Source organism: Schistocerca piceifrons, chromosome 4 (assembly GCF_021461385.2).
Source record: "Schistocerca piceifrons isolate TAMUIC-IGC-003096 chromosome 4, iqSchPice1.1, whole genome shotgun sequence".
Taxonomy (NCBI): domain Eukaryota; kingdom Metazoa; phylum Arthropoda; class Insecta; order Orthoptera; family Acrididae; genus Schistocerca; species Schistocerca piceifrons.
This window is the reverse complement of record NC_060141.1, coordinates 616,958,778-616,985,350: the sequence shown is the minus strand read 5'-3', so window position 1 is coordinate 616,985,350 and position 26,573 is coordinate 616,958,778. Positions and strand designations below refer to the sequence as shown.

Sequence of the window (26,573 nt, the reverse complement as noted above, 5' to 3'; positions counted from 1 at the left end):
CCAACGTCTCTTTGACTCAATGCCGAGACGTGTGGCAGCGGTGATCTCCAACAATGGCGGCTACTCTGGCTACTGATTCTGGCAGGAACCACATGTCACAGACGTCTATAAACGTAATCATTTGATACTTGGTCAACATGTTATCTACAAAATAAATTTTGTTGTGCTACCTCTTGTCTTTCTTGGTGTTGCATTTACGGTGGCCAGCAGTCTATATATCCTGTGTGGCATGTTGCACAAAGCAGGCCATTTGGCAACAGTTTGTGACAGTTGGTGGGCTACAGAACTGGCATCAGATGCCCAACTCTCAACCCTGTTTTTGGCCGTTCTCCTCCCCTGTAGATTTACCCAGACATCAAATTTTGTTCTTTCTCCCTAGCTATGCAGCCGAGCCTCTATAAGCTAATATAGTTATATTTGTGTCGACAGTGATGATTTGCAGCTGATACAAAAAGAAAAAAGAAAAAAAATGCTTAGTGATAATTGCATATTGTAAACTAATGTTTTCCATTTCATCAGTTTTGTGATAAGCACACTGGATAAACAATCCCCTCACCAGAGGTATCTTTCTAATATTGTGTAACACCACCTCTTGCCTTGGCAATACTCTTTAACTCAGCTGTATACACCTAGAGCCATTCATTGCGGAATAGATCACGGAGAGCTACCAAATTGTAGTGATGTTAATTGCTGTGTTTCACCACTATTCCAAACGATCTCTGACATTTTCTGTGGTATTAAGATCGGATGATTTAGTGGTCCAGTCAAGGTTGGATGGCTGAGTGTTCTTCATGCCAGGATCATACTTTTACAGCCCTGTGGACATGGCTCTTATTGTCTTGGAAGTCAGGAGAGTCCACAGTATCCACATCATGAAGATGTAGAAGAAATAGTATCACTTGGGCACCAAGAATTTCAAAATAAACATCATGGTTCAGGTTGACAGTAATCTGAATGAATGGGCCCAAATCATGGTACTGGAAACGTAGCAATGACCTTCTTTGAGGAACCTGTCCCACTGCATGCAATTCTCTTCATTATGTTTGGTCTGAAACATGCATTCACTGGCAGCAGCTATTCATTGTTGATTTTGAAATCTGTTGTCACTGACAAGACTTGACACTCATCTCCAGTCCTTGTCAGTTAGGATCTGTATGACCACTATTCTTACAGTGTCGTATGGTTGCAAATGGTACACTCTTCCTCTTCTTACCTGGCTATCAGTACCCCTTCTCTTATATCGTAACTCAGTCACAATTATGATCAAACAAAAAAAAATGCACACAGTAAACTAGTGGAGCATTACAACAATGTTTACCTTCTTCAATGCCCCTGAAGCATGCTACACTCCTGGAAATGGAAAAAAGAACACATTGACGCCGGTGTGTCAGACCCACCATACTTGCTCCGGACACTGCGAGAGGGCTGTACAAGCAATGATCACACGCACGGCACAGCGGACACACCAGGAACCGCGGTGTTGGCCGTCGAATGGCGCTAGCTGCGCAGCATTTGTGCACCGCCGCCATCAGTGTCAGCCTGTTTGCCGTGGCATACGAAGCTCCATCGCAGTCTTTAACACTGGTAGCATGCCGCGACAGCGTGGACGTGAACCGTATGTGCAGTTGACGGACTTTGAGCGAGGGCGTATAGTGGGCATGCGGGAGGCCGGGTGGACGTACCGCCGAATTGCTCAACACGTGGGGCGTGAGGTCTCCACAGTACATCGATGTTGTCGCCAGTGGTCGGCGGAAGGTGCACGTGCCCGTCGACCTGTGACCGGACCACAGCGACGCACGGATGCACGCCAAGACCGTAGGATCCTACGCAGTGCCGTAGGGGACCGCACCGCCACTTCCCAGCAAATTAGGGACACTGTTGCTCCTGGGGTATCGGCGAGGACCATTCGCAACCGTCTCCATGAAGCTGAGCTACGGTCCCGCACACCGTTAGGCCGTCTTCCGCTCACGCCCCAACATCGTGCAGCCCGCCTCCAGTGGTGTCGCGACAGGCGTGAATGGAGGGACGAATGGAGACGTGTTGTCTTCAGCGATGAGAGTCGCTTCTGCCTTGGTGCCAATGATGGTCGTATGCGTGTTTGGCGCCGTGCAGGTGAGCGCCACAATCAGGACTGCATACGGCCGAGGCACACAGGGCCAACACCCGGCATCATGGTGTGGGGAGCGATCTCCTACACTGGCCGTACACCACTGGTGATCGTCGAGGGGACACTGAATAGTGCACGGTACATCCAAACCGTCATCGAACCCATCGTTCTACCATTCCTAGACCGGCAAGGGAACTTGCTGTTCCAACAGGACAATGCACGTCCGCATGTATCCCGTGCCACCCAACGTGCTCTAGAAGGTGTAAGTCAACTACCCTGGCCAGCAAGATCTCCGGATCTGTCCCCCATTGAGCATGTTTGGGACTGGATGAAGCTGGATGAAGCGTCGTCTCACGCGGTCTGCACGTCCAGCACGAACGGTGGTCCAACTGAGGCGCCAGGTGGAAATGGCATGGCAAGCCGTTCCACAGGACTACATCCAGCATCTCTACGATCGTCTCCATGGGAGAATAGCAGCCTGCATTGCTGCGAAAGGTGGATATACACTGTACTAGTGCCGACATTGTGCATGCTGTGTTGCCTGTGTCTATGTGCCTGTGGTTCTGTCAGTGTGATCATGTGATGTATCTGACCCCTGGAATGTGTCAGTAAAGTTTCCCCTTCCTGGGACAATGAATTCACGGTGTTCTTATTTCAATTTCCAGGAGTGTATTTTATCTGATCCAGTACTTATATGGACCAGTACAATAAAACATTGATTGCAATGTGGTTGGGCACCATTACATCCATGGACTCGGCACCTACCAGTGGCTGCATTTGGTGCCTAATTTCTTGATATCCCTAACAGAAAAAAACCAACACACAGTATTTGAACTATTATATAATATTAAATAAGCTTATTATTGCAAAGACAGTGGTTGGGCTGTTACATATGTGTGTAAAAAAAGTCTTCTTTTTCACGGCTATAAAATCATGTCTGAAGATTTACTCACATATGTATTAAAGCTGTTACAATATCACCATGTATATCTGAGTGTGCCCTGCATTGAGTTACTGGACTGACATGGATGTGCAGTTGATAAAAACTTCTCCTATCTGCTATGTAGTACTCATCTCTTGCCACACCTTTAGGTTGTATTTCACAATAATACCAATGGAACCAGATAAGTTTTGTGAAATATGTGGCATGTCATATTATTGTTGGAGTATTATGTCTCAAAATAACATTGTAGTGGAAGAGATTTTATCTGTGGAGGATTGTAGCCATTGAAACAGAGATACTGTTGATAGATGACAGTCCAGTGTGCATAAAAGCTTCTATGCAATTATAAAAACATGTTATTCAAAAGCCAAAAAGTTTCTTGTTATGTAGAGAAATGGTTGACCAAAAAGACATTGACTATAATGTTAAAACTGTTGATGGATTGTAACAAAATAGCTTCCACTTCATAGAACTTTATCAGAGTGTTGTAGTCAGTCACATTAACATTGGAAAGATATTGTTTGTACACAGGTCCACAGCTTATTTTCACTTTAGTGGTAGTATGTTAGTACTGATACCATTGAGGTTTGTCAAAAGTGAAGTCATGAACCATGTCTGAATTTTTATACATAATTGTCCTAAAATTTCTCCTAACCCAAATATAAACTGTTGTTGCATAGTATTATGATGACTCTTGATTGCAGTAGATTATAGCATACCTTATCCTATGAATTTCTTTCAGTTTCCATTATATATCTGAGGTGTTGTATAGTATCTTTTTCCACAGGGAAAATGCTATTACAAACTGAGAGTTGCAGGTATTTAGACATATATTCCTGCTTAATTACTCGCAGGAACTTTATTGGTAATGTGTGCCGGCAGATTTCAAGTCACATATATACTTGTGCATTCACATGTGTATTGCTACCAAGCTATGCATTTAACATGTGAGGAAAAATACAAAAATTGGAAATTTGCATGTGAATCAAATTACCGTTTTTGAAAAATACGAGCATTATTGGAAATAAATGAAAAATAAATGAAAGTCATGCATTGTGGGACTTGCCCTATTCTTTCAGTTATGTTCTGTACAATACAGTCATGAAGGACAACATTCAGTAATGTGAATTACGTCAAAGCATAGGTACATTATCAAAGACAAGCCGTTGTTAGAAATTAATTCTATAGATTTCTGTAATAATTAACCATCATTAAATTAAAGCTTGATGTTTGTATTTAAGACAAGCTAAAAGAAACATAATTTCATTCTTTGTGGTTCATAGTACATTCACAGCAAGGTACTTTGAATGATTACCTTTACTGTCCTCTGTCAGTGTCCTATCCACATATAGTAATTCTTCATCATTACAGGAAGAGGAGATCCCAAAATTGAAGATCAGTAGCTCATAAGTAAATATTATGAAATCATGATAAAAACTTAAAGTATATTTTTTGTAGTTTCTCTGTCTACATTATTTTTTAAAGAACTTGTAAGTTTGATGCCTAGGAAGATACCTGATTATTTGCTTCTTCTTCTTCTTCTTCTTCTTCTTCTCTCTCTCTCTCTCTCTCTCTCTCTCCCCCTCTCCCCCCCCCCTTTCTCCCTCTCCCGTCCCCTTCTCCCTCTTTTGCCATAGATGTTAACAAAAGAAATTAGAATACCATTAAATTTATTGTTTGTTCAGTAACAGTGCTTGCAACACTTGTTGCAGTATACATTGTATAGATTGTATTTTGCAGTTTTTTAACTTAAAAATTATGAAAAAGCAAAATGATTTGCCTAATGAACATTCTTTTCTTTGTGCTCTGGAATAAGTATTTTCCTCAGTATGTGACATATTATGCTAACTGAATTTAACCTCTGTAAGACATTTAATAACTAATTGTCATTTCTTACTATTTTTCAGTCCTACCAAGTAAACCTCCGGCTAACTGGCTTAATTTCACAGCTAGCAATGCTACCACACCCCTATTTACATGAGTACCTTTTAAATCCAACACTTCCAATTATAAAAGGTGTAGTAACGTTGTTTAAAGTTCTGCAACAAACGGCAGAAGAGTTAATATTAAAAATTTCTGAAATTGAGGATCATAAAGCCATTCTGAGCTCCACGAAGTTGTTCCTCCTGCAGGACAAAGAATATGTAGTGTAAGTCATTTACTATATAACAATTTCTGTTTATCTTGATACTGTTGTTGTTATCTTTTGTTGAATGATTGGTTTGCTGCAGCTCTCCATGAAAACATTCTCATTTTTTACTAACTACTGCAACCTGCTTACTATAGTCAATCCTTTGTCTCCCAGTACAGTTTATACCCCCATATCTAACCATCACCAGGTTGACTATTCCTTGAGCCTCAACATTTGTTATTGATCCTTTATTTTAGTTACATTGTGCCATAAATTTATTTTTTCCTCAATTCAATTCACTGTGCCTTTTCATTAGTTAGTTGAACAATCGATCTAATGTTCAGCATTCCTCAGTAACAATGTTTAAAAAATTTATATTCTCTTGTAGTCTGTACTGTTTTATCGTCTACATTTCACTTCTGTACAGGGCAAACATTGGAGACAAAAACTCCCAGAAATATTTCCTAACACTTAAATTTATAATGCAAGTTCAGATATATATCTTTTACAAACCTGCTTTTCATGCTATTACCAGCTTGCATGTCTCATTTAATCTGATTACGTTTCAGTAATCTTATTTTACATTTGTACATATTCATCTTACAACCACACTTCATGACACTATCCATCCTATATCATTCCAACTTTTAAGTCCATTGCTGCCTTTGACAGAATTACAAGTTACCGAAAAACCTCAAAGTCATAATTTGTTTCCTCCAAACTTTAATTCCCTTTCCAAATTCCTCGTTGGTTTCCTGTACTGCCTGCTCAATGTGCAGATTCAATAATTTTCCCTTTCATGTCCTTCAGATTTTATAATTGTAGTCTGGTTTCTGGACAAGAATGTTTTGGTCCAAGTATTTTATCACTGCTACTACCAGAATTTCAGATTGCAATCAAGTAAACATTATCAAAGGTTTCTCTACATCTATAAATGCTATAAACACATATTCGTCCTTCTTCAGTTCATCTTCTAAAATAAGTCATGTGGTCAGTATTGTTAAACATACTGCTACATTTTTCTGGAACCTAAACTTGTCTTCCCCAAGATCTGCATCTAGCAAACTTCTGTGAATAATTCTCATCAGTATTTTGCAGTCATGACTTGCTAAACTAATGTTACAGTAATATTCACATCAGTCAGCAACTGCCTTCTTAGAAATTGGAACTTTTTTTAAGACCCTAGTTAAATTCAGTATGTCATGTGTTATCCAAGGAAATGTACTGGGCCTTGTCCTTTCCTTATTCGATCCACTGATACCTTCACTGTTTCTTCTCTCAAAGCTAACCATCAGTCTTCTTTTGTATTCCTTTTCTTTGTTACAGTCCATCGTCACCTAAGGCCCTCTTTGCAAGTTTGAAAAACTTCTGAATCTTTCATTTTATCCAGAGTCTGTTTCCTTAATTTCCAATCTTTCTGCTACTTTTCATAATTGGTAAATTATGGTCAGAGTCCATATCTGCCCCTCTAAATGCATTAAGTTTAAAATCTGGTATCCAAATATATTTTTTAACATGATATAATCTGTCAAAACAGGCACTGTCTCCAGGCCTCTTCTATGGATACATACAATCTTCTTTTAAAATTCTTAATCAAAATGTTAGTAATTAAATTGTGCTCTGCGCAAAATGCACCAGGCAGCTTCTCATTTCATCTCTGTCCACTAGTCCATGTTCTCCTGCTGTTTTTCCTTCTCTTCATTTTCCTGATATTGATTTCCAGTCCCCCAACACAATTAAATTTTCATCTCCCTTACCAAACTGAAAATTTCTTTTATTTCATCATACATTTTTTCAGTTTCTGTATCGTCTGTGTAGCACTGCTGAGGTGGAACGACTCATGCATTACCTATATTGATTTTATGTTGATAACTCTGTGTTCAGCTGACTGAAACTCCTGTTCTTTCTGTCACCAGACTAATTTGTGCTACATATAACCTATCCATTTCTCTTTTCACACTCTGTAACCTACCTGTCTTATTAAACAATCTGACATTCCAAGCTCCAATCCATAGATTGCCTGTATTTTTCACCCTTCCCCTCCTGATAACATCATCATTCTGAGTAGTCCCCACCCAGAGATCCAAATTGGGAGACTATTTTACCTCTGGAATACTTTACCAATTAGAATCCCATTGTTGCTAAACTGTGTAGTAGAGATACCTATGCTTGGGAAATATAAAAATGGTAGTTTCCCCGTGATTCCAGCTGATACTTGACACTACTTATTTTATTTCACTTGAGAAAATTTGTGTAGATAACGATATGCTGTTGAGAAGTTATGATGATTGAGTTACATGTTCCATGTAAATATCTATGAGGAGCATATGTAATTCTGTATTGTTGCATGTATTAACTGCACAAAAGTTGTTTGTACAATCACCCTAAGTAAATTACTTTGTGTTTTTATTAACACGTTCAAATATAAAATAATAAGCTAGCTTAAGCATAATAACATTTGTAGGCACATATGTGTTTTATATACAATAGGCCAGAGGAACTTCCTGACCAATTGAAATTGGCTGATTTCCAAATCCTTACTTCTTCTACATAGTATTGTTATAAACTAAGGTATCCAGGCAATCCTAGCAGCCTGCTTCAGATGTTCTAAGTAGTTTCACTCCTACCTGTAATAATGCCACTATTTTTCATTGCTACCAAATTAAATAGCAACAGTGCTGCAGCTATCACAAGAGGGCCACAGACACCAATGGGTGCAGAGTGAACCAAAAATCCTTGCATCAGATACAGCAGTGCTGCCAGTTTGTTTCCACATTGCGGACCAAGGGCCAGTGCTCACAGTACTAGCAATCTAGCACAATGGTGGGCTGACCACAGCAGCAGCAGCAGCAGACAAGTTGTCACATCTTCTGGCCACTGCCTTGTTTTGGTGTATGCAGTTGACTCAGTGCAACAAATGGGCATTGAACCTTTATAAATACCCATCATTTTCAGTAGATGTATCCGCAGTCTGGCTGCACCTACTGCGATTGCAGGTCCTCACCAGGTGGCGAGGCAACATGGTTTTCAGGATGGCACCACAGGCTTCACCACCAGTAAGCTGTCTACTGGTTCTAAGTTCACTCCCTTGGACTTCACAATTTTCAGCTGGTGGGCCACCTTGGGTTGAGTTAAGCAACAGCTGAGCTTCTGCCATAGAAGGCATTTGTTTGTGACCAGGGCAGTGCAACCACCCATCTGCCCTTACTTGTACAGGCAAGCTCTGACACTGTACACCTCCACTTGCAGGGGTGGACACCACTGTTAGGGGCTGTCTTGTTCTAAAAGAATCAGGGTGGGCTTCCAATCTCCAGGTGCAGAAAATACCACGTATTGGTTTCTCAAACAGCATCCCACATCAGCATTTCACAGGAAGATAGGAGAGCTACTAAAGAACCCTGGCCACTCTGATGGACTTATGAAGAACTTAAGTCAAGAGCACTTCGGTCACGCAAGTTTTATGGTCTGCCTAAAAAACAGAAAGATGACATAGCATTGAGACAAATTGTTAGTGCTCATGTCTCCCCTGCATACAAACTGGAAAAGTACTTAACTAAATTATTGGTATCCATAGTCGGCCACTGTGGACATTGTATTAAGAACTCAGGAATGTGTGTTGATGCAATAAAGCAGATAAGGATAGGCACGAGTGAAGTTATAGTCAGCCTTGTTGTGGTCTCCCTGTTTATGAAGGTACCAGTGAAAGACAAATTAAAACTTTTGTCCACACATTTGTCCCCTAAAATTTCCCAGTAATTTTGGCACACTCTGATGACCACTCACTTTTTGTGCAGTGGAAATTATTGTGAAATGACTGATGGAACAGTAATGTGCTCACAACTCACCAGCCATAACGAATTTTTTTCGTGAAAGATTTTGAAGTATGAGCATTAAACAGTGCTCCCCTCCATTCAACCTACCTCTTCAGGTATGGTGGTGATACATTTTTAATCTGGGCTGATGACAATGAGGTGCTGCAGCAGTTTGAGGGCCATTTGGATGGTGTACATACTAACATAATATTTACAATGGAGGTAGAGAGGAACAGGAAGTTACCTTTCTTAGACATGTTGGTCAAATAGAAATCAGATGGACAACTCTGCCATTCTGAGTACGGAAAACCGAAACATCTAGGTCTGTACCTCAGCAGGTGTAGCTTTCACCATCCAGCTCAGAAGAGAGCTATATACTGAATACCTTAGTATGTAGAACGAGGACTGTTTTGCATAAGGACCACCTAGGACTTGAGATTAATCCTCTGATGAAGGTGTCCAGAAGCAATGGGTATTCTGTCCGCATTATTAGGTCAATGTTGCCGAAGAAACTAAGAAGCAATGCTGTTCAAGCAATCCAAGATGACCAACATGTAGCATGACTTTCATTCTGCAGTGCAACAACTAATATTATAGGTAGAGTCCTAAAAAGGCAGAGAATCTTGGCCTGAAAGTGCCATGAATTTATAATATTCCTTGCGACTTTTGCAAAAGTTACATGGGCCTCACAGACTGTTGCTGCCCACTGTGTTGAGTATTTGCAACACATCAAAAATAGGAATTTGGAAAAATCAGTGGTGCCAGGGCACAGGCTATTAAATAAACATAAGATTTTGTTTGTAAAAACAAAAATACTTGTGCATGCTGTTTTGTCAAAAACTGACATTTTGAGCTCATGGCTGTGTACAAAATATAGGTTGACTCTTACATAGAAGATTACAGCAACCAGCCACTTTTTACAATGCTATTTATTTATTTACATATACTCATGCATTGAACTATTGGGACTCTGTGAGCAGGGAGTGACTGAAATTAGACTATGTGAAAACAACTTTAATAGTGACATCATCTATGCCTTAAGTAATGCATGGAGCATTTGTGTGATAAGGAAAGAGCACAGATGAAGACTTCTCTCGCAGTATACCACCTTATGTGAGAGATGACACTGGGTGTGATGATGGATAGAGAATGCAGACATAATCTATTGAAATATAGGGCACAACCACCCGTACACGTCATTTGTGTGTGTCATCATGGTGGCATAGTCCAGCCAATCAGATTGGTATAAAAGTGGGAGCCTTGGCAGTTTCACAACAGTCAGGCTTAGCCCCTGATGATGATGATGATGATAGTGGCAACCATCAAAAGCTTTAGATTTTATCTGAATTTGAAATGGTGAGGACCCTATCACAAAAGACTTTTTAACCACAGCAGTATTCTATGTCTGATCAAAAAAATTATATTATTTATGTACTCTCCTTTACATACAACTATGATTGGTAGTGTTGCACTGTTTAGAGAAAAAAATTAACAGTATTTTATTACATCACAATTTTGTTCTATAGGATCATCATACTTACTGCAAGTCATTCTGTACTCATCCCTAAAATTCTTGCATTGTGGATTGTATTTTACTTTCAGAAATGAGCTTTCTGATTTATTCATATGCACTGCATAGGCAAGTGGAGGAGTTTACTGAGATAGGTAGCTATTACAGGTATTTATGAGCCTGATTCATCAATGATTTAAAGCGTATGGTCATGTTCTGGCTCCTAGTTACTGAAATTTTCTTTTAACATATTATATATATTGCAGTGCAATAAAGTGGCCAGGATGGATGAAATTAAGTCGGAACTCATCAAATACAGTGGAATGTCAGGCCTTAAATGGCTACACAGGATAATTGAAATGGCGTGGGAGTCAGGACAGGTTCCATCAGACTGGACGAAAGCAGTAATCACACCAATCTTTAAACATGGAAATAGAAAAGATTGTAACTACAGAGGTATCTCTTTAATCAGCGTTGTGGGTAAAATCTTCCCAGTTATTGTTGAAAGGAAAGTGCGAGTTTTAGTTGAGGACAAATTGGATGAAAATCAGTGTGGGTTTAGGCCTCTTAGAGGTTGTCAGGACCAGATCTTTAGCTTATGACAAATAATGGAGAAGTGTTACGAGTGGAACAGGGAATTGTATCTATGCTTTATATATCTAGAAAAGGCATATGACCGGGTTCCTAGGAGGAAGTTATTGTCTGTTCTACGAGATTATGGAATAGGAGGCAAAGTTTTGCAAGCAATTAAAGGTCTTTACATAGATAGTCAGGCAGCAGTTAGAGTTGACGGTAAATTGAGTTCATGGTTCGGAGTAGTTTCAGGGGTAAGACAAGGCTGCAACCTGTCTCCACTGTTGTTCATATTATTTATGGTTCATATGTTGAAAACAATAAACTGGCTGCGTGAGATTAAGATATGTGAACACAAAATAAGCAGTCTCGCATATGCGGATGACTTAGTTGTGATGGCAGATTCGATTGAAAGTTTGCAAAGTAATATTTCAGAGCTAGATCAGAAATGTAAGGACTGTGGTATGAAGATTAGCATCTCCAAAACGAAAGTAATGTCAGTGGGAAAGAGATATAAACAGATTGAGTGCCAAATAGGAGGAACAAAGTTAGAACAGGTGGACAGTTTCAAGTACTTAGGATGCATATTCTCACAGGATGGCAACATAGTGAAAGAACTGGAAGCGAGGTGTAGCAAAGCTAATGCAGTGAGTGCTCAGCTACGATCTTAGTCTCTTCTGCAAGAAGGAAGTCAGTACCAAGACTAAGTTATCTGTGCACCGTTCAATCTTTCGACCAACTTTGTTGTATTGGAGCGAAAGCTGGGTGGATTCGGGTTACCTTATCAATAAGGTTGAGGTTATGGATATGAAAGTAGCTAGGATGATTGCAGGCACTAGTAGATGGGAACAATGGCAGGAGGGTGTCCACAATGAGGAAATCAAAGAAAAACTGGGAATGAACTCTGTAGATGTAGCAGTCAGGGCAAACAGGCTTAGATGGTGGGGGCATGTTACACGCATGGGAGAAGTAAGGTTACCCAAGAGACTCATGGGTTCAGCAGTAGAGGGTAGGAGGAGTCGGGGTAGACCAAGGAGAAGGTACCTGGATTCAGTTAAGAATGATTTTGAAGTAATAGGCTTAACATCAGAAGAGGCATCAATGTTAGCACTGAATAGGGGATCATTGAGGAACTTTATAAGGGGGACTATGCTCCAGACTGAATGCTGAAAGACATAATCAGTCTTAAATGATGATGATGACAATTTATGTGAGATTTGATCATTACACATCAAATAAAAGATACAATAAACAGCAGATAGGCATATACAAAAAGAGTTAAGTAGTAGAATGCCAGTCTCTCCCTCCCCCTCCCCCCCTCTCTCTGTCTCTCTGAATAGGAAGAGGCAGAGAAGGAATGGGAAGGAAAGTGAGCAAGGAAACGGGATGGGAATGTGTCACTGGTGAGGTTGCCCTGGCACAGGCATGACGAGTTCCATGTGACACATGAGGTAGGGGAATAGTTGGAGATGAGGAGACAGAACAGAGGAAGAGGGAGACTCCTGGAGGAAAATGTGGGTGCAGATTGTTTGGTGAATTGAGGAAGAGGGGAGTGTGGGACAGTGACTGCTGGACATTGAGATCATCAGGTTCAAAGGATGTTTCGTGAAGACAGTTCCTAGTTACGTAATTCTGAGAAGCTGCTAATGGGACAGGGATCCAGATGGTACAGGTTATGAAGTAGCAGTTGAAAATGACCTTATTGTGCTCAGTAGTATGTTGTGCCACTGGATGGACAACTCTTCTTGGCCACTATTGCAGTGCCCATTCAGTTGGGTGGAAAGTTGGTTAGTGGTTGTGCCCACATAGAATAATGTGCAAAAGTTACAGGACAACAGGTACATGAACGACTGCTTTTACAGGTGGCCTGCCTCTGGATAGTGTAAGATATGCTCGTGATGAGACTCGAACAGGATGTAGGATGTGGTGAGTGGGTGCACAGGACACATTTGCATCTTGTTCTTTCACAGGTATAAGACTCTTGTGGCAGAGGGTTGGGGGTATGTGGGGCATAAGGTCAGATTCATTGACAAAATATGCTGATGAGAACAACATACTGTACTGTGGTATACTCGTGTATGTGTGTGTGTGTGTGTGTGTGTGTTTGTGTGTGTGTGTGTGTGAGTGAGTGAGTGAGAGAGAGAGAGAGAGAGAGAGAGAGAGAGAGAGAGAGAGAGCAACCATCTGTTGGTGAATGATTGCCTTTCCTCTGTTTTATTTCTTCTTCTCATCCTGGGATTCACATTAATGTAATAAGCAAAATGCCTTTTTTTTTCAGGGATGAGAACAGTACTCTGTTTGAAGGATTCATTGTTCTTGAGGAATTCTGTAAGGAATTAGCAGCAGTTGTATTTGTCAAATACCAAAACTTCTCCTGAAGAAGTTACCTGATTAAATGTGGGCAATCAGACAGTGGAAACTTCAGGTGAAATGTAAGTCCAGAATGTGTTTCTTAAATTGTGTGTTACCATTTTGCATCATAATAAGGCAATTATGTATGATCTGCCATAAGTACAATACTTAAAATCAGAATGTCCAAATTTAAATAAAAATATTAATAATTTTCTAAAAATACTGAGAAATTGTTATGGAAGATTATACTAAGAGAATACATCATTTCTCACTAATTAAGTGCTAACATAAACTTCATGTAAAAAAATGGAAGATTATACTAAGAGAACACATCATTACTCACTAATTAAGTGCTAACATAAACTTCATGTAAAAAGTAATTTTGGTATCATACACAAAAGTGAGATGATGTTAAAAGATCAAAAAGCTCAAAGAAGACATGAAAACAATAAAAAGATACAATAAAGGGAAATGAAAAAGTTACAAATTATATTGAAAAGAAACAGTGGAGCATAACTGGAGACAAATAATGCACTTAGTAGATACAATAAGTGATAAATAATGCAGGCTGAAGAAAATACAGAAAGACTAAATGCTAAAAAATATAAATCAAAACTAAGAAATAAAATGAACATTTTGAGACCTTAAAAAAGTCTTTTGCTCACACTCCTGCCCTCTTCATGCGTTTGATAATGATCACCGTGGATGATACAAATAAGACTAACTCTTTTCCTGTAGGTTATACTGTTACAATGATGTTACGATGCGATGTGCTGATCTCAGACTTATGGCACAATCAATGTCAAGATTCCAAACACTAAGTATTTTTTCCCCTCAGCATATTAACCAGTAACTGGAAGCAATTCCACACATAATCTGTCATGTACAATTGTAAGACAACTACCGAACCATCTAAAGAGCACTTATCCAAGGTGGGTACAGAGAACATATCCTTCAGTTATAACTGGTATACAGAAAACTTGTTCTTTGATAGCAGTTGTTGCCGGACATACAGACCATTTTCCTTATCTTCATGAGAATTTCTCTTATGTCTAAATTGCTGAAGCAACAAAAAGTGGTGACTGTGGAAGAAGAAGAATCCTCATTTACTACACTGTCCAGCCACAGTAATGTGACCACCTGTCAAAAGCCTGAATAACCACTTTTTTGCAGCGCAGACCACTGCAAGATGTACAGGAAGAGAGTCAGTGAGGTTGTAGAAGTTTCCGATAGGGATATGGAGCCAGGTAAGCTCCAGGGATGTGCAGTGCAAAGAGACCAATTGAGATGGTCCCACAGATTCTTGATTGGGTTTAAATCCAGGGAATTTCATGGCCGGGGTAGTACAGGTAAATTGATCTTAGTGCTCTTTGAACTATGCACGTACACAGCAAGCTGTGTGAGAGTGGATAGTCCAGTTGGTGGATGCCACTGTGGTGAGGAGAAACAAAGTGCACTTAGGGGTAGACATGGTCTCCAAGTATAAATGCATACTTTTGTTGATCTATTGTGCCTTCCAGAATGATGAGATTACCAAGGGAACACCATGAAAACATTCTCCAGACTCTAATGCTCCCTCCTGGTTGCTGCATGTTTGCTTCCAGATGTTTCATACTGCACACACCAATAGCCATTTGTCCAATGGAACATAAAATGTGATTCAACTGAAAAGTCCACCTGTCACCCTAAGTAGACGTCCAGCTGCGGTATTGGTATGCAACTTCCAGCCTTCATTGATAATGAACAGCAATCAGCGTGGGTGCACGAAAGGTGACTGCTGCGGTGACCCATAATTGCACGTCTGTTCACCAGCACACACCTCTGTAGCTGTCATTCATCTTTGTCATATGTTACACCACACTATCCTTGGTTACGGTTTTAGATACTGCCATTTCACCGAGCACAGTACCACAGTGGCGTGTGAACAATTAACAGGCTTAGTCATTTCGGAATTTCCTACCTCCCTTGGCCCGAAAGCCAATGATCGTACTGTTTTGGATGGCAGATAAATCATTCCATTTCTGCAATACAGCAATGACAGCACTGTTTTTTACATGTCCCCCATCCCCCTCCCAAGTGCTTTATATTCCTTCCACTACTAGTGCTGCCAGATGCTTTCTGTGAGTGGTTACTGCACTTTGACGTCGAACGTGGTGATGGCCACATTAATGTAACTGGACTGTGTGTAATGCTTGGACTTAGAAATGCTAATAAATCCTTGTGTTGTACAGGATTAAACATGTAATGTATTCTTTCATTTACAGAAGACCTATGAGCAGCTCTGTTGCTTGTTGTGGTCTTCAGTCCGAAAATGCAATTCTTCCCACTAGTTTTTCCCATGCAAGGCTCTTCATCTCTATTTAAATACACAACCAACATTTATTTGAACCTGCTTACTGTATTCATTGTCAAGTTGTGCCATAAATTTCTTTTTTCCACATTTCCATTCAGTACCTCTGCATTAGGTAATCAGTCTAGCCATATTATCTTCAGCATTCTTCTGTAGTATTACATTTTAAAAGCTTCTAATGTCTCCTAGTCTGAACTGTTTATTGTCCACATTTCCCTTCCATGCAAGACTTCACTCCAGACAGGTACTTCCAGAAAATACCTCTGAACACATTGACATTAAGTGTTAACAAATTCTCTTTTTCAGGAATTCTTTCTGTGCTATAGCAAGTCTGAATTATATATTTTCTTTACTTCAACCATCGTCAGTTATTTTAGTGGCCAAACAGCAATATTCATCTACTACTTTTACTATCTCATTTCCTAATCTAATACTACTTTTGTTGGTATTCATCTTATAAAAAAATTTTCAGGAAACTATCCATTCCACCCATCTCCTCTGCAAACCCCTCTGCCATCTGTGACAGAATTACAATGTCATTGACAAACCTCAATGTTTGTCCTTCTCCATGAACTTTAAATCCATTATGACATATGTCCCTTGTTTCTTTATTCTTGCTTAGTGTACATATTGAACAACATTGGGGACAGGGTAAAGTCCTATCTCATCTCCTTCACAACCACTGCTTCCTTTTCATGTCCTTCAATTGTTTTAACAGCAGTCCAGTTTTTGTACAAGTTGTAGATAATATTTTGCTTCCTGTATTTTATGCCCATTACCTTCAGAATTTCAAAGAGTGTAGTCCAGTCAGAACCATCAAACCTTTCTCTAAATCTACAAATGCTATAAACATAGGTTTGCCATTCTTCCTTTCTTCAACCTTATGTGTTCCTACATTTCTCCAAAAATCCAAACTGATGTTCCCTGTGGTCAGGCCAGACCAGCTTTTTCATTCTTCTGTAAATAATTTGTCAGTGTTTTGCAACCTTGACTTTTGAACTGACAGTTTGATAATATGCACTCCTTCCAGCACCTTCCTTCTTTTTTAATTATTTCATTCATCTTGAAGTCTGAGGGTGTTTCACTTGTCTCACAGATCTTGTAAATGAGGTGGAATAGTTTTGTGATGGCTGGGCGTTCCAGTGACTTCAATGGTTGTGATGGAATGTAATTTGCAAATTGCGTGTGGCAAAACTAGCCTCCAAAGACACCATTGTCAAATTTTACAGAAGGAAAATTATCTGTTTTTGAGTATTAGAGCCACACTCCTTGGAATGCCGTGTACAGTAAGGCATTCAGTAACAGGACTATATTGAATGATTCATTAGTTTTCAAAGCTCTATATGTTTGGAAGTATTACACATACAAATTTGATTGATGCATTGAAAGAACCATAAACTCGCCAAGTTTGCATTTTTCACTCTACAAATGTTCTCTGAGTGCCCCTCTGTTCACGTGACACAGGTCCTGAGACTGAAGTTTGTTCCATTCCTTATGCAGGAATATCCTGTCAATGATTACCACTGCAGCATTGACACATTCTCAGAGCCATTCCAGTTTTCTTGGCAATGGGGGTACATAAACACAGTCCTTAATATATGACGAAAGGAAAAAAATCACAAGGCGTTAAGTCACACGACCTGGGCAGCCAAGGGAACAGAGCCACATCATCTGCACCACTACGCCCAATCCAGTGATGCATAAGTTCATCATTCAGGAGGATGGAGCAGGGAGTATGGCAGGGCAGATGATACCATTGTACGACACAGTTTAGGATATATGATGTCATAATCACTGAGATGCATGAAAAACTGCCACACCATGCTTGAAATTTTAATTTATTATGTTGTTACTAGTAACTCTATTAACATCACACTTTGCAGACACCATTCAAATATATCACTGAATGTACATGCAAAATTATGTCATTGTACAACACAGTTTAAGAGATGTGATGTCATGAAGACTGAGCTGCATGAAAACAGAACTGCAGGATGAAATCTGCTACAGATACAGGTGAAATATGTATACAAATACGTGACAGATACATTAAATACATGTGATGTGTGTGGACTCTAGCAAAGCGGCAGCTGAAAGGCTCCTCCTAAACTCTTGGACTGTTTTCAGTTACAATTGGTACACATATTACTTACTATCTGGAAAGAAATACTGTAGGATTAGAACCACGACCCTGCTAATGCAATGGGGTGGTAACTTGATGATTGAGGGAGAAGGTTGGTAGGAGGAGATGGGCAGAGACAGGAGGAGGAGATGGACAGAGAGAGGGGGGGATGAGGAAACTGACAGGGAGAGGAGGGAGGAGGAGGATGGGATGAACAGAGAGGGGGAGGAGGAGATTGACTTAGAGAGAGTGAGGAGATAACTTGGAGGGAGGGAGGAGGAGATGGACATTGAGGAGGGAAGCAGGTGATGGACAGAAAGAGGGGGAGGAGCAGATATACAGAGAGAAGGGCAGGGGGAGATGGATAGAGGGGAAAGGAGAAGATTACTAACAGAATACTGGAACAAATACATTCCTGGGCAATGCCAAGTACACATGTAGAACTTAATATAACTCTACATACCTGGCAATGCCAGTTCAACAGCAAGTACATAATATAACTCTACAGAAACTTCTGTTCAATGGTTTTATACTAAACTATGTATGTTTGTTAAAAGTTTAACTTTGGGTCTCTGGATTTCAGATAAATAGATAGATATTCAGTGATCACAGGCCCTGCAGACCACGTGCTGCTTCCACAAACTGCCTCCATTCCTTCCTGTTTTGTGCCCGTTTCCACCAGACCAGGTGTTTTCAATTTCCAGGGCTGCTAGGTCCTTCGCCAGGTCGTCCATCCAGCCCTGCCTTGGTCATCCAATAGGGCATTTGGTTTTTGGTTTCCCCGCTAGTGCCATCTTTGCCTGTCTTCCATCTGGCATAGGGGCTACATGGACCACCCATTGTATTCTTTTGCTCTTTATCTTCTGTAGGATAGTTGGTTGTCCATCACAAGGTAGAAGCATCTAATTCTTTGCCTATCCTTCTCAAAAACAGAACTTTAATTATGCACCTAAATGTACAATCAATCAAAAACAAAATAGATGAAATTGGTGTGTTCCTAAGTTCAAACCCATGTCATGTTTTCTGTGTAAATGAACACTGGCTCACACAAGCTGAAATTGCCCTGTATACCCCAGAAGGATTTGAATTAGCAAGCTCATATTGTAGAACCAAAAGCAGTCATGGAGGAGTCGCTATTTTTATAAAGAGAAACTTTAACATTGAATATGTAGCACAAAAAGTCGATCATTGTTGCAAAGAGCAAACTTTTTGAAATTGCTGCATTATTCCTTCCCAAACTTAAATTAGTGATCATTTCTATTTATCGCACTGATAGTCATCAGTTTATTGACCAAATGGAGACTTTAAATAAGTACCTGCTGGTAAAATACAGACACCACAAGATAGCATACATTGGTGACATTAATATAGACATACGACTAAAAACACCAACTGTCACCCACTTTCAAAACATGTTAAGGTCTAACAACTTGTACTGTATGAATAACAAGCCAACCAGATTAGATGCCTGCCTAGATAACGTAATCTCCAATTTGACAAAAGACGAGTGTCAGTACGGAGTGATAAATCCAGTTCTATCTGACCATGACAGCCTATGGCTAATGGTCAACTGTGAAAACTATCCTATTCAGCAACCTGAACACATTAAGAGAATCAGATTATTATATCCTGACAACATTACAAAGTTAAGGCAAAAATTATCAGAAGTTGAGTGGGACAGAGTATATAATTGTAATAACAACGATAATGCTTTTAACTTATTCATGAACATACTAACAAGCTTAGTTTAAAACTGTTGCCCACAAATAATCAAAAAGATGAAAATAGATGGTGCACCAAATAGAAAAAAGAAGCACAACTGGTTCACTCCTGAACTGCATGGCCTGAGAAACACACTTATTGCCCTACACAAAATGGCTAAAACTGGTAACCTAGAATCAAAGCAGAGGTATAAAGAAGCCAGGAAGAATTATAGAACTGAAATACAGACAGCAAAGCACAGAGCCAATGATGCTTTCATTGAAAACTCCAGCAACAAATGCAAAGCAGCCTGGCAGGTAATAAACAAAATAGCAGGGAAGCATAAAAACAGACAAGAAATTCTAATAGTGCCAGAAAACTTAAATGAATTTTTTGTTAACAGTACTAAGTTCGAAGCTACTGCTACCTCTGCACCAGATGATGCAACTTCTGAAAGTTTTACCTACAACATTCCTGACCTAAATAACTTATCCATTAAATGGAAACAGGTGACCTGCCAAACTGTATACAAAGTCGTCACAAACCTACATGGCTCATACAGTGAAGATCTCTATGGCATCTCCAACACCATCTTGAAACAAATAATTGAAATTATTGTTGCCCCTCTTACCTTTCTGATCAATAGTACTCTTACAGCTGGAAAATTTCCTTAGGTCCTGAAGGCTACTATTGTTATCCCAATCCATAAGAAAGGAGAAAAAAACAAACCTGAAAGTTACCATCCAATATCCCTCATACCTATATTATCCAAGATGATAGAACACTGCATTAAAACACAACTTTGCAACTACTTTGCTGAACAAAATCTTTTTTCCTCCTTGCTCTTTGGTTTTAGGCCAGGCTTGTCTACAATAAATGCAGTAGAAACTCTTGTGACAGACATACTTGATGGCTTTGAGAACAATTCCATCACTTGTGCTGTACTACTAGATCTGAGTAAAGCATTTGATACTGTATCCCATGAAATACTAATAAATAAACTAGAGTGCTATGGTGTCAAAAATAATGAACTGGCATTAATCAGATCATACCTGACAAACAGAACTCAGGTAGTTATAGTAAATAGCCAGCAATCAAATGCCCTACCAGTTGTAAGAGGCGTGCCACAAGGCTCAGTGCTTGGACCTTTTCTCTTCCTGGTATACATGAATGAATGACTTGCCTACTTTCATGCTTCACAAGTCAATAATATATGCTGACGACACAACCCTGATTACCTCAGATAACAAATTGGAGGAAGTGAAGAAACAAACAAAAGTAATGCTTGAAAAGTCTGCCATATGGCTCCACAGTAACAAGCTGATACTCAACAGTAGCAAGACTGAAACTACGTATTTCTTCTTGCACAATCTACAGGAAAAATTAAATGAGTCTGACTCTGTAAAACTTCTAGGAATCCACCTGGACCCGAAATTAACATGGAACACCCACACAGAACTGTTATATACCAGACTGTCTTGAGTAGTCTTTTTGTTAAGGAAACTAAAAACATTAGTTAGCAGAAAACAATTTTTATCTTCTTATTATGCCTTCTTTGAATCTCACTTACAGTACGGAATAAAATTATGGGGCAACTCAACTGGTGCTCGGACAGTGTTCATGTGGCAGAAGAAAGCAATTAGGGCAATTACAGGTATTAAAAGCCAATAACCATGTCGAAAGCACTTTAAGGAACTTAACATCACCTTCTCTGTATATAAAAACGTGTCTTCTTTCCATAAAAAAACAAATACATACCTTACCTTCCAGAACAGGTGTTCATTCACATGATACCAGATATAAAAACAATCTTGATGTAGACTTTACTAGGCTTTCTAAGGTCCAAAGTAGCTTTAAGCAAACAGGATTAAAATTATATAACAAGTTACCACAATCACTGAAAGACCTACAAGGTGATGGTTTCAAGAAGCAGCTGCACAAATTGTTAGCTGATAAGTGTATCTATGATGTAAAGGAATTAGAATGTAGTAGAGAGTGAGAGTAACTATGATGTAAAGGAATTGGAATGTAGTAAAGAGTAACTATGACGTTAAGGAATTGGAATGTAGTAGAGAGTAACTATGATGTTAAGGGATTATAATGTAGAGAATAACTCTTTATCCTCATGTAATGTAATCTGAATGTACATAGTTTCCCAATTTTAGATTCACTATCAAATGTAATGTCAAAACTGTCTATTTCAACAAATGTTGGCTAATGACAAGCAATAAATAAATAAATAAAAAGGTAGATTTCCTCGTTTTTCCTCCTCCTCCATTCTCCATTATCTAAAACTGGTCCCCATATCTTCCTCGTTACTCGTCTTTCAAATATTAATAGTTTTTCCCTTTCTTACTTAGTCATGCTCCATGTTTCTGAACTGTACATTACTGCTGGGCATATCACTGTGTTGTAGATTTTCATCTTCATGTTCACTGAGATCGATTTAGAGCCAAGCGTATCTCTGAGGGTTTGCATGTATTTCGTTCCCACTGCTATTCTTTCCTTGATGTCCATTTTTATGTTGTCCGTGGTAAACCACGATCCCAAGTATTTGAACTGGTCTTCTCTCTTGAACCTCTTGCCGTCTATCTCAAGAAATTCTATCTGCTCTTGTCTTCTTCCTAATTGCATCAACTCTGTTTTGTCTCGATTCACTTTGAGCCCTACCTTCTGTGCATAATTGTCCATTTTCTGGTACATTTCTTTCAACTCGTGCTTTGATTCACTTAATAGTACTATGCCATCTGCATATGCGAGACAATTGAAGTTACCGTCCATCTCTACTCCAGCCGACTCTTGTTGCCTACACTCTTTTATTACTTTCTCTAAGATGACGTTGAACAGAACTCATGAGAGAGCATCCCCTTGTCTGAGGCCTGTCTCAATCTCGAATGTTTCTGATGTGGCTCCTCAGAAACCTACTGCTGCCTTTGACCCTTCCATACAAACTTGCACCATTCTCACTAGCTTCTCAGGGATTCTGAAGTCCCGCATTGCATTGTATCGGCTATTTCTGTGGATGCTGTCATACACATGTTGAAAATCGACAAACAGGCTGTAGATATCTTTATCATATTCCCAATGTTTTTCAAACAATTGTCTTAGTGTGAAAATGTGATCTATTGTTGATTGGTTTGGTTAAAATTCAGCTTGGTACCCCTGTATGTTGTTCTCTATGAATGGTTACAATTTTCTGAGGATAATGATGGACAGCACCTTATAAGTTACATTCAACAAGCTGGTTCCTCTGTAGTTACCGCATTCCATTTTGCTTCCCTTCTTGTATATTGGGCATATTATAGCCAATTTCCATTCTTCTGGCAGTGTCTCCTTCTCCCATATCAACTGGATCAGTTTATATATCTATAAGTGTAAGCTCTCACCTCCCTCCTTGATTAATTCTGATGTTATTCTGTCCTCCCCTGGGGCTTTGTTGTTTCTGAGTCCTTTGATTGCAATTTTCACGTCTTCTTCACTAACTTCCCATTCTTCTTAATCTTTCCTTTCCTCGGTAGTGTTTGCAGGTAATATCTCATCGTGGTCTGGGCGATTCAACAGTTCTGAGAAGTATTCTTTCATCTTTCTACAATTCTTTCCTTGTCATTTATCAAGTTGCCATTCTTATCTATAATGAAAAAAGTTGGGCTCTGAAATCCAAGTTTCCGATTTTTTATGTATTGGGAAAATTGCCTTGAGTTCTTGTTTTGCCTCTCTGCCTCAACGTGTTCTAGCAAACTGGTTAGATATATTCTCTTCTCAACTCTTAGGATTCGCTTTGTCTCCCTTCTGATGTTGATAAAATATTCCCTTTGCTGCTCATTCTCCCTGTCAGCTAGCCACTTCTCTCTCATCTTCCTTCTCTTTTCTGTAGCCTTCTGGCATGTCTGTAGATATGCTTTCACCTGTGTGAGACGAGTTTGGCTATCGCGGCAATGTTTGCCGTGCAGCAAACGATGGCCACATTGAACAGTTATCACATTTCTAATTATTAAATAATTATTAAACATTAATTAATTACAAATTATCAAATTTATTAAATTGATATCAAACATTATGAAAAAACTTTGAAACTGCCTTTTTTTCATTGGTATAAAGCTTGTACATTTTGGATTTGTACTTGAATAAGTACGAAGTTTTGAAAATGGGTCCATCATTTAGAATGACCCTCTAGAGTACATTACATTACCTCCACAAATATGATGTGAAATATATTTTAAATACATTTATTTGCAATAGAAAACTATACCTTACATATTGAAGTGTCAGCATGCTTTTTATTTGTTTTAGTTCACAAATGCTACCTTGTTAGTTTTACATTTTAACATTTACACATAAGAAAAGGAGAATCTTCTGCAGCGGTATGGACAGAGAACTCAGAAAGAGACTCATAAAATGTCTTGTATGGAGTGTTCTTCTATATGGCGCTGAAACATGGACTATGAGGAAAAAAGACAGAGAAAGGCTGGAGGCTTTTGAGATCTGGACATGGCGGAAGATGGAAGGAATAAGTTGGATGGACAGAGTAAAAAATGAAGAGGTACTGAGAAGAGTGGGAGAGAAAAGGCAGTTACTAGATGTAATAAAGAGAAGAAAAAGAAATTGGATTGGGCATATATTAAGAAAGAATGACGGACTGATAAAAACAGTTTTAGAAGGTTATGTAGAAGGGAAAAGGAAGCGAGGAAGGAAGAGATTCCAGATACTGGATGACATGATGGACGGTACAACATACAGCAGCCTTAAGAAGGAAGCAATGGATCGCAGAAAATGGAGAGGCAAAGGACCTGCTAATATAGCAGATAACTGATGATGATGATTATATTGATCAAAGAATAAAGTTAAACTTGGAATAATAATTTCAAATACTGTGACTGTATATTCATGTGTGTATATTGGAGGGATGGGAGAGAGGGCTGTAAGTGTAGAGATTAGTTATGTCAAAAGAAACCAGTGTACTGTTATCAGGAATACATGTATTTGATTTGTTTAACAAATTCATGTGTATTTTATTGTGCATTTATTTTCAAGTATGTAGAACTTGTTGATTTAATAATTTAGGGTTTTTGCTGTGCTATCTGCTATGAAGGAAAAAAAACTGTAAATTTATATTCGATGCTAGCAAATTTCTGTTTTTCAGAAATGCTTTTCTTGCCTCTGCCGATCTGGATTTTATTTCCTCTCTATTTCAACTATCATTAGTTTTTCTACTTAGCAAATACCAAAATACCTCTACTGTTCCAGAAACTCATCTATTAGAATCGTAAACTACATGTATTTTACACCACCAGTTATGACAGTGCCATACTGTAGCTTTGTGAATGTTTTGCAAATACTGGAGCATTTATTTGTTCTTTCAATGTACAATTCTGCTTCATAATTATTGACATACTTTGCTGATGCATCACAAAAAATTAGCTTCGCCACTTTTGGTTTGTAAAATATTTTTCAATCACAGAACATATTAGAGACTTGCTTAGTTGTAGAAAATATAAATATCTAAATTAATTGGTTTGCCAAAATAGTATTGTTTATGCTCCAAATTTAAAATATCATGCAATAATATTCTGTGACAAAACTCATTAAGTGTGTCTGTAGTATGCTATCTGTAGTGCAGTACATTCATACTGCAAAGCTAGAAAATGTGAATTCATTGTAACAATGTTTTTGTAACTGATCCTTGTGAATAACTTTGAAAAATGTTTTCAATTTCAGAGACGATGGCATGCCTTCCAAAAAGTTCTGTGATGAATCCACCTTGCCAGCAAGAAAACTGCCTTTTGCTTTAAATGTTGATTCACTGATGTTAGATAGTGTTTGTAAATAAACATATTCTTTTTTTCAATGTCCTGTGTGTGGTTGACTACTACATATTCTCACTTTAATACAAAACAACAGTCCAACAGGCAGTATTATAACAGTTTGCATACCGAATCTTATTTAATAGTAAAAACAAATTATGGAAAGTTCAGTTTAGAATATCAACTATTATGAAAATGGTAGACTGCCACACATTGAGCTTTTGGGCAAAGCATTCTTCAGAAAAGAAGGGAACACCACACATTCAAACAAGCGGGAACACATCAGGCACACATGATCACTATACCGCTGGACTGCAACTATTGTGTTGAACAAAATCAGCAAGCCTGAGAGGAGCAGAGAAGGGGGAGGGGAGTGAGAGGGGAGTGGAAAAGGAGAGGAGCAGAGAGGGGAATAGGCTGGTGGGTACAGTGGCAAAGAGCGACACACAGTTAGGGTGAAGGGTGTGAATTGGGTGGAAATTATAGAGCAGAAGGGCGGAAACTGTTGATTGGAGTGTATGGGGACAGTAGGTTCTTAGATTGAGGCCAAGATAATTTCGGGAGTGGAGAATGCGTTGTCAGGATAAATCCTAGCCGTGCAAGCTGTGCAGTTCAGGAAAGCTGGTGGTGGAGGGGAGGATCCAGATGGCCCGGGTTGTAAAGCACCCATTGAGATCTAGAATGATATATTCAGGTGGATGTTTTGCCACTCTCTGCTCTTGGCCACAGTTTGGTGGTGGCCTTTCATCCTGGTGGATAGTTGGTTGGTAGTAATACCGCCACCGGTCTTTTCCCTCACAGCTTCTCTACTGCTCAACTCTTCCACAGCCTCCCAATGCTGCGCATGGCAGGCTTATCCAGCTACCTTCTAGTCCCTGCAGACTCTGCTAAACAGTGCTCTTCTTTCTTCCCACATGTACCCTGCTGTCCTGCCCCCTTACCTTCCCCACCCAGGATTGCAATTTTTGGCAGCACAATAGTTGCAGTGTAGCCAGAGATAGCAGTCAAGTATGCATGTGATGTGCCTACTTATGTAAATATGTGTGTTTTCCTTTCTTTTGTGAAGAAAGCGTGTGTGTAACAGTCTTTTCATTGTGCCTGTCTGCAGCTGAATGTGTCGTCTTTACCGTGAGTAGCCATGAATCCTTCTCATTATCATTTAATAGTAATG

General features: G+C 39.3%; 1 protein-coding gene across 1 annotated transcript in view; it reads left to right on the top strand.

Moving 5' to 3' along the window:
• LOC124796264 (FHF complex subunit HOOK interacting protein 2A-like) overlaps window positions 1-25,446 on the top strand; it is a 208,342-nt gene extending 182,896 nt beyond the window's left edge. The window contains 3 exon segments of the mRNA XM_047260375.1: window positions 4,958-5,199; window positions 13,355-13,508; window positions 25,317-25,446. Of these exon segments, the coding sequence (XP_047116331.1) occupies window positions 4,958-5,199; window positions 13,355-13,454 (342 nt within the window). The 3' untranslated portion in view covers window positions 13,455-13,508; window positions 25,317-25,446.
• The last annotated feature ends 1,127 nt before the right edge of the window (window positions 25,447-26,573 follow it).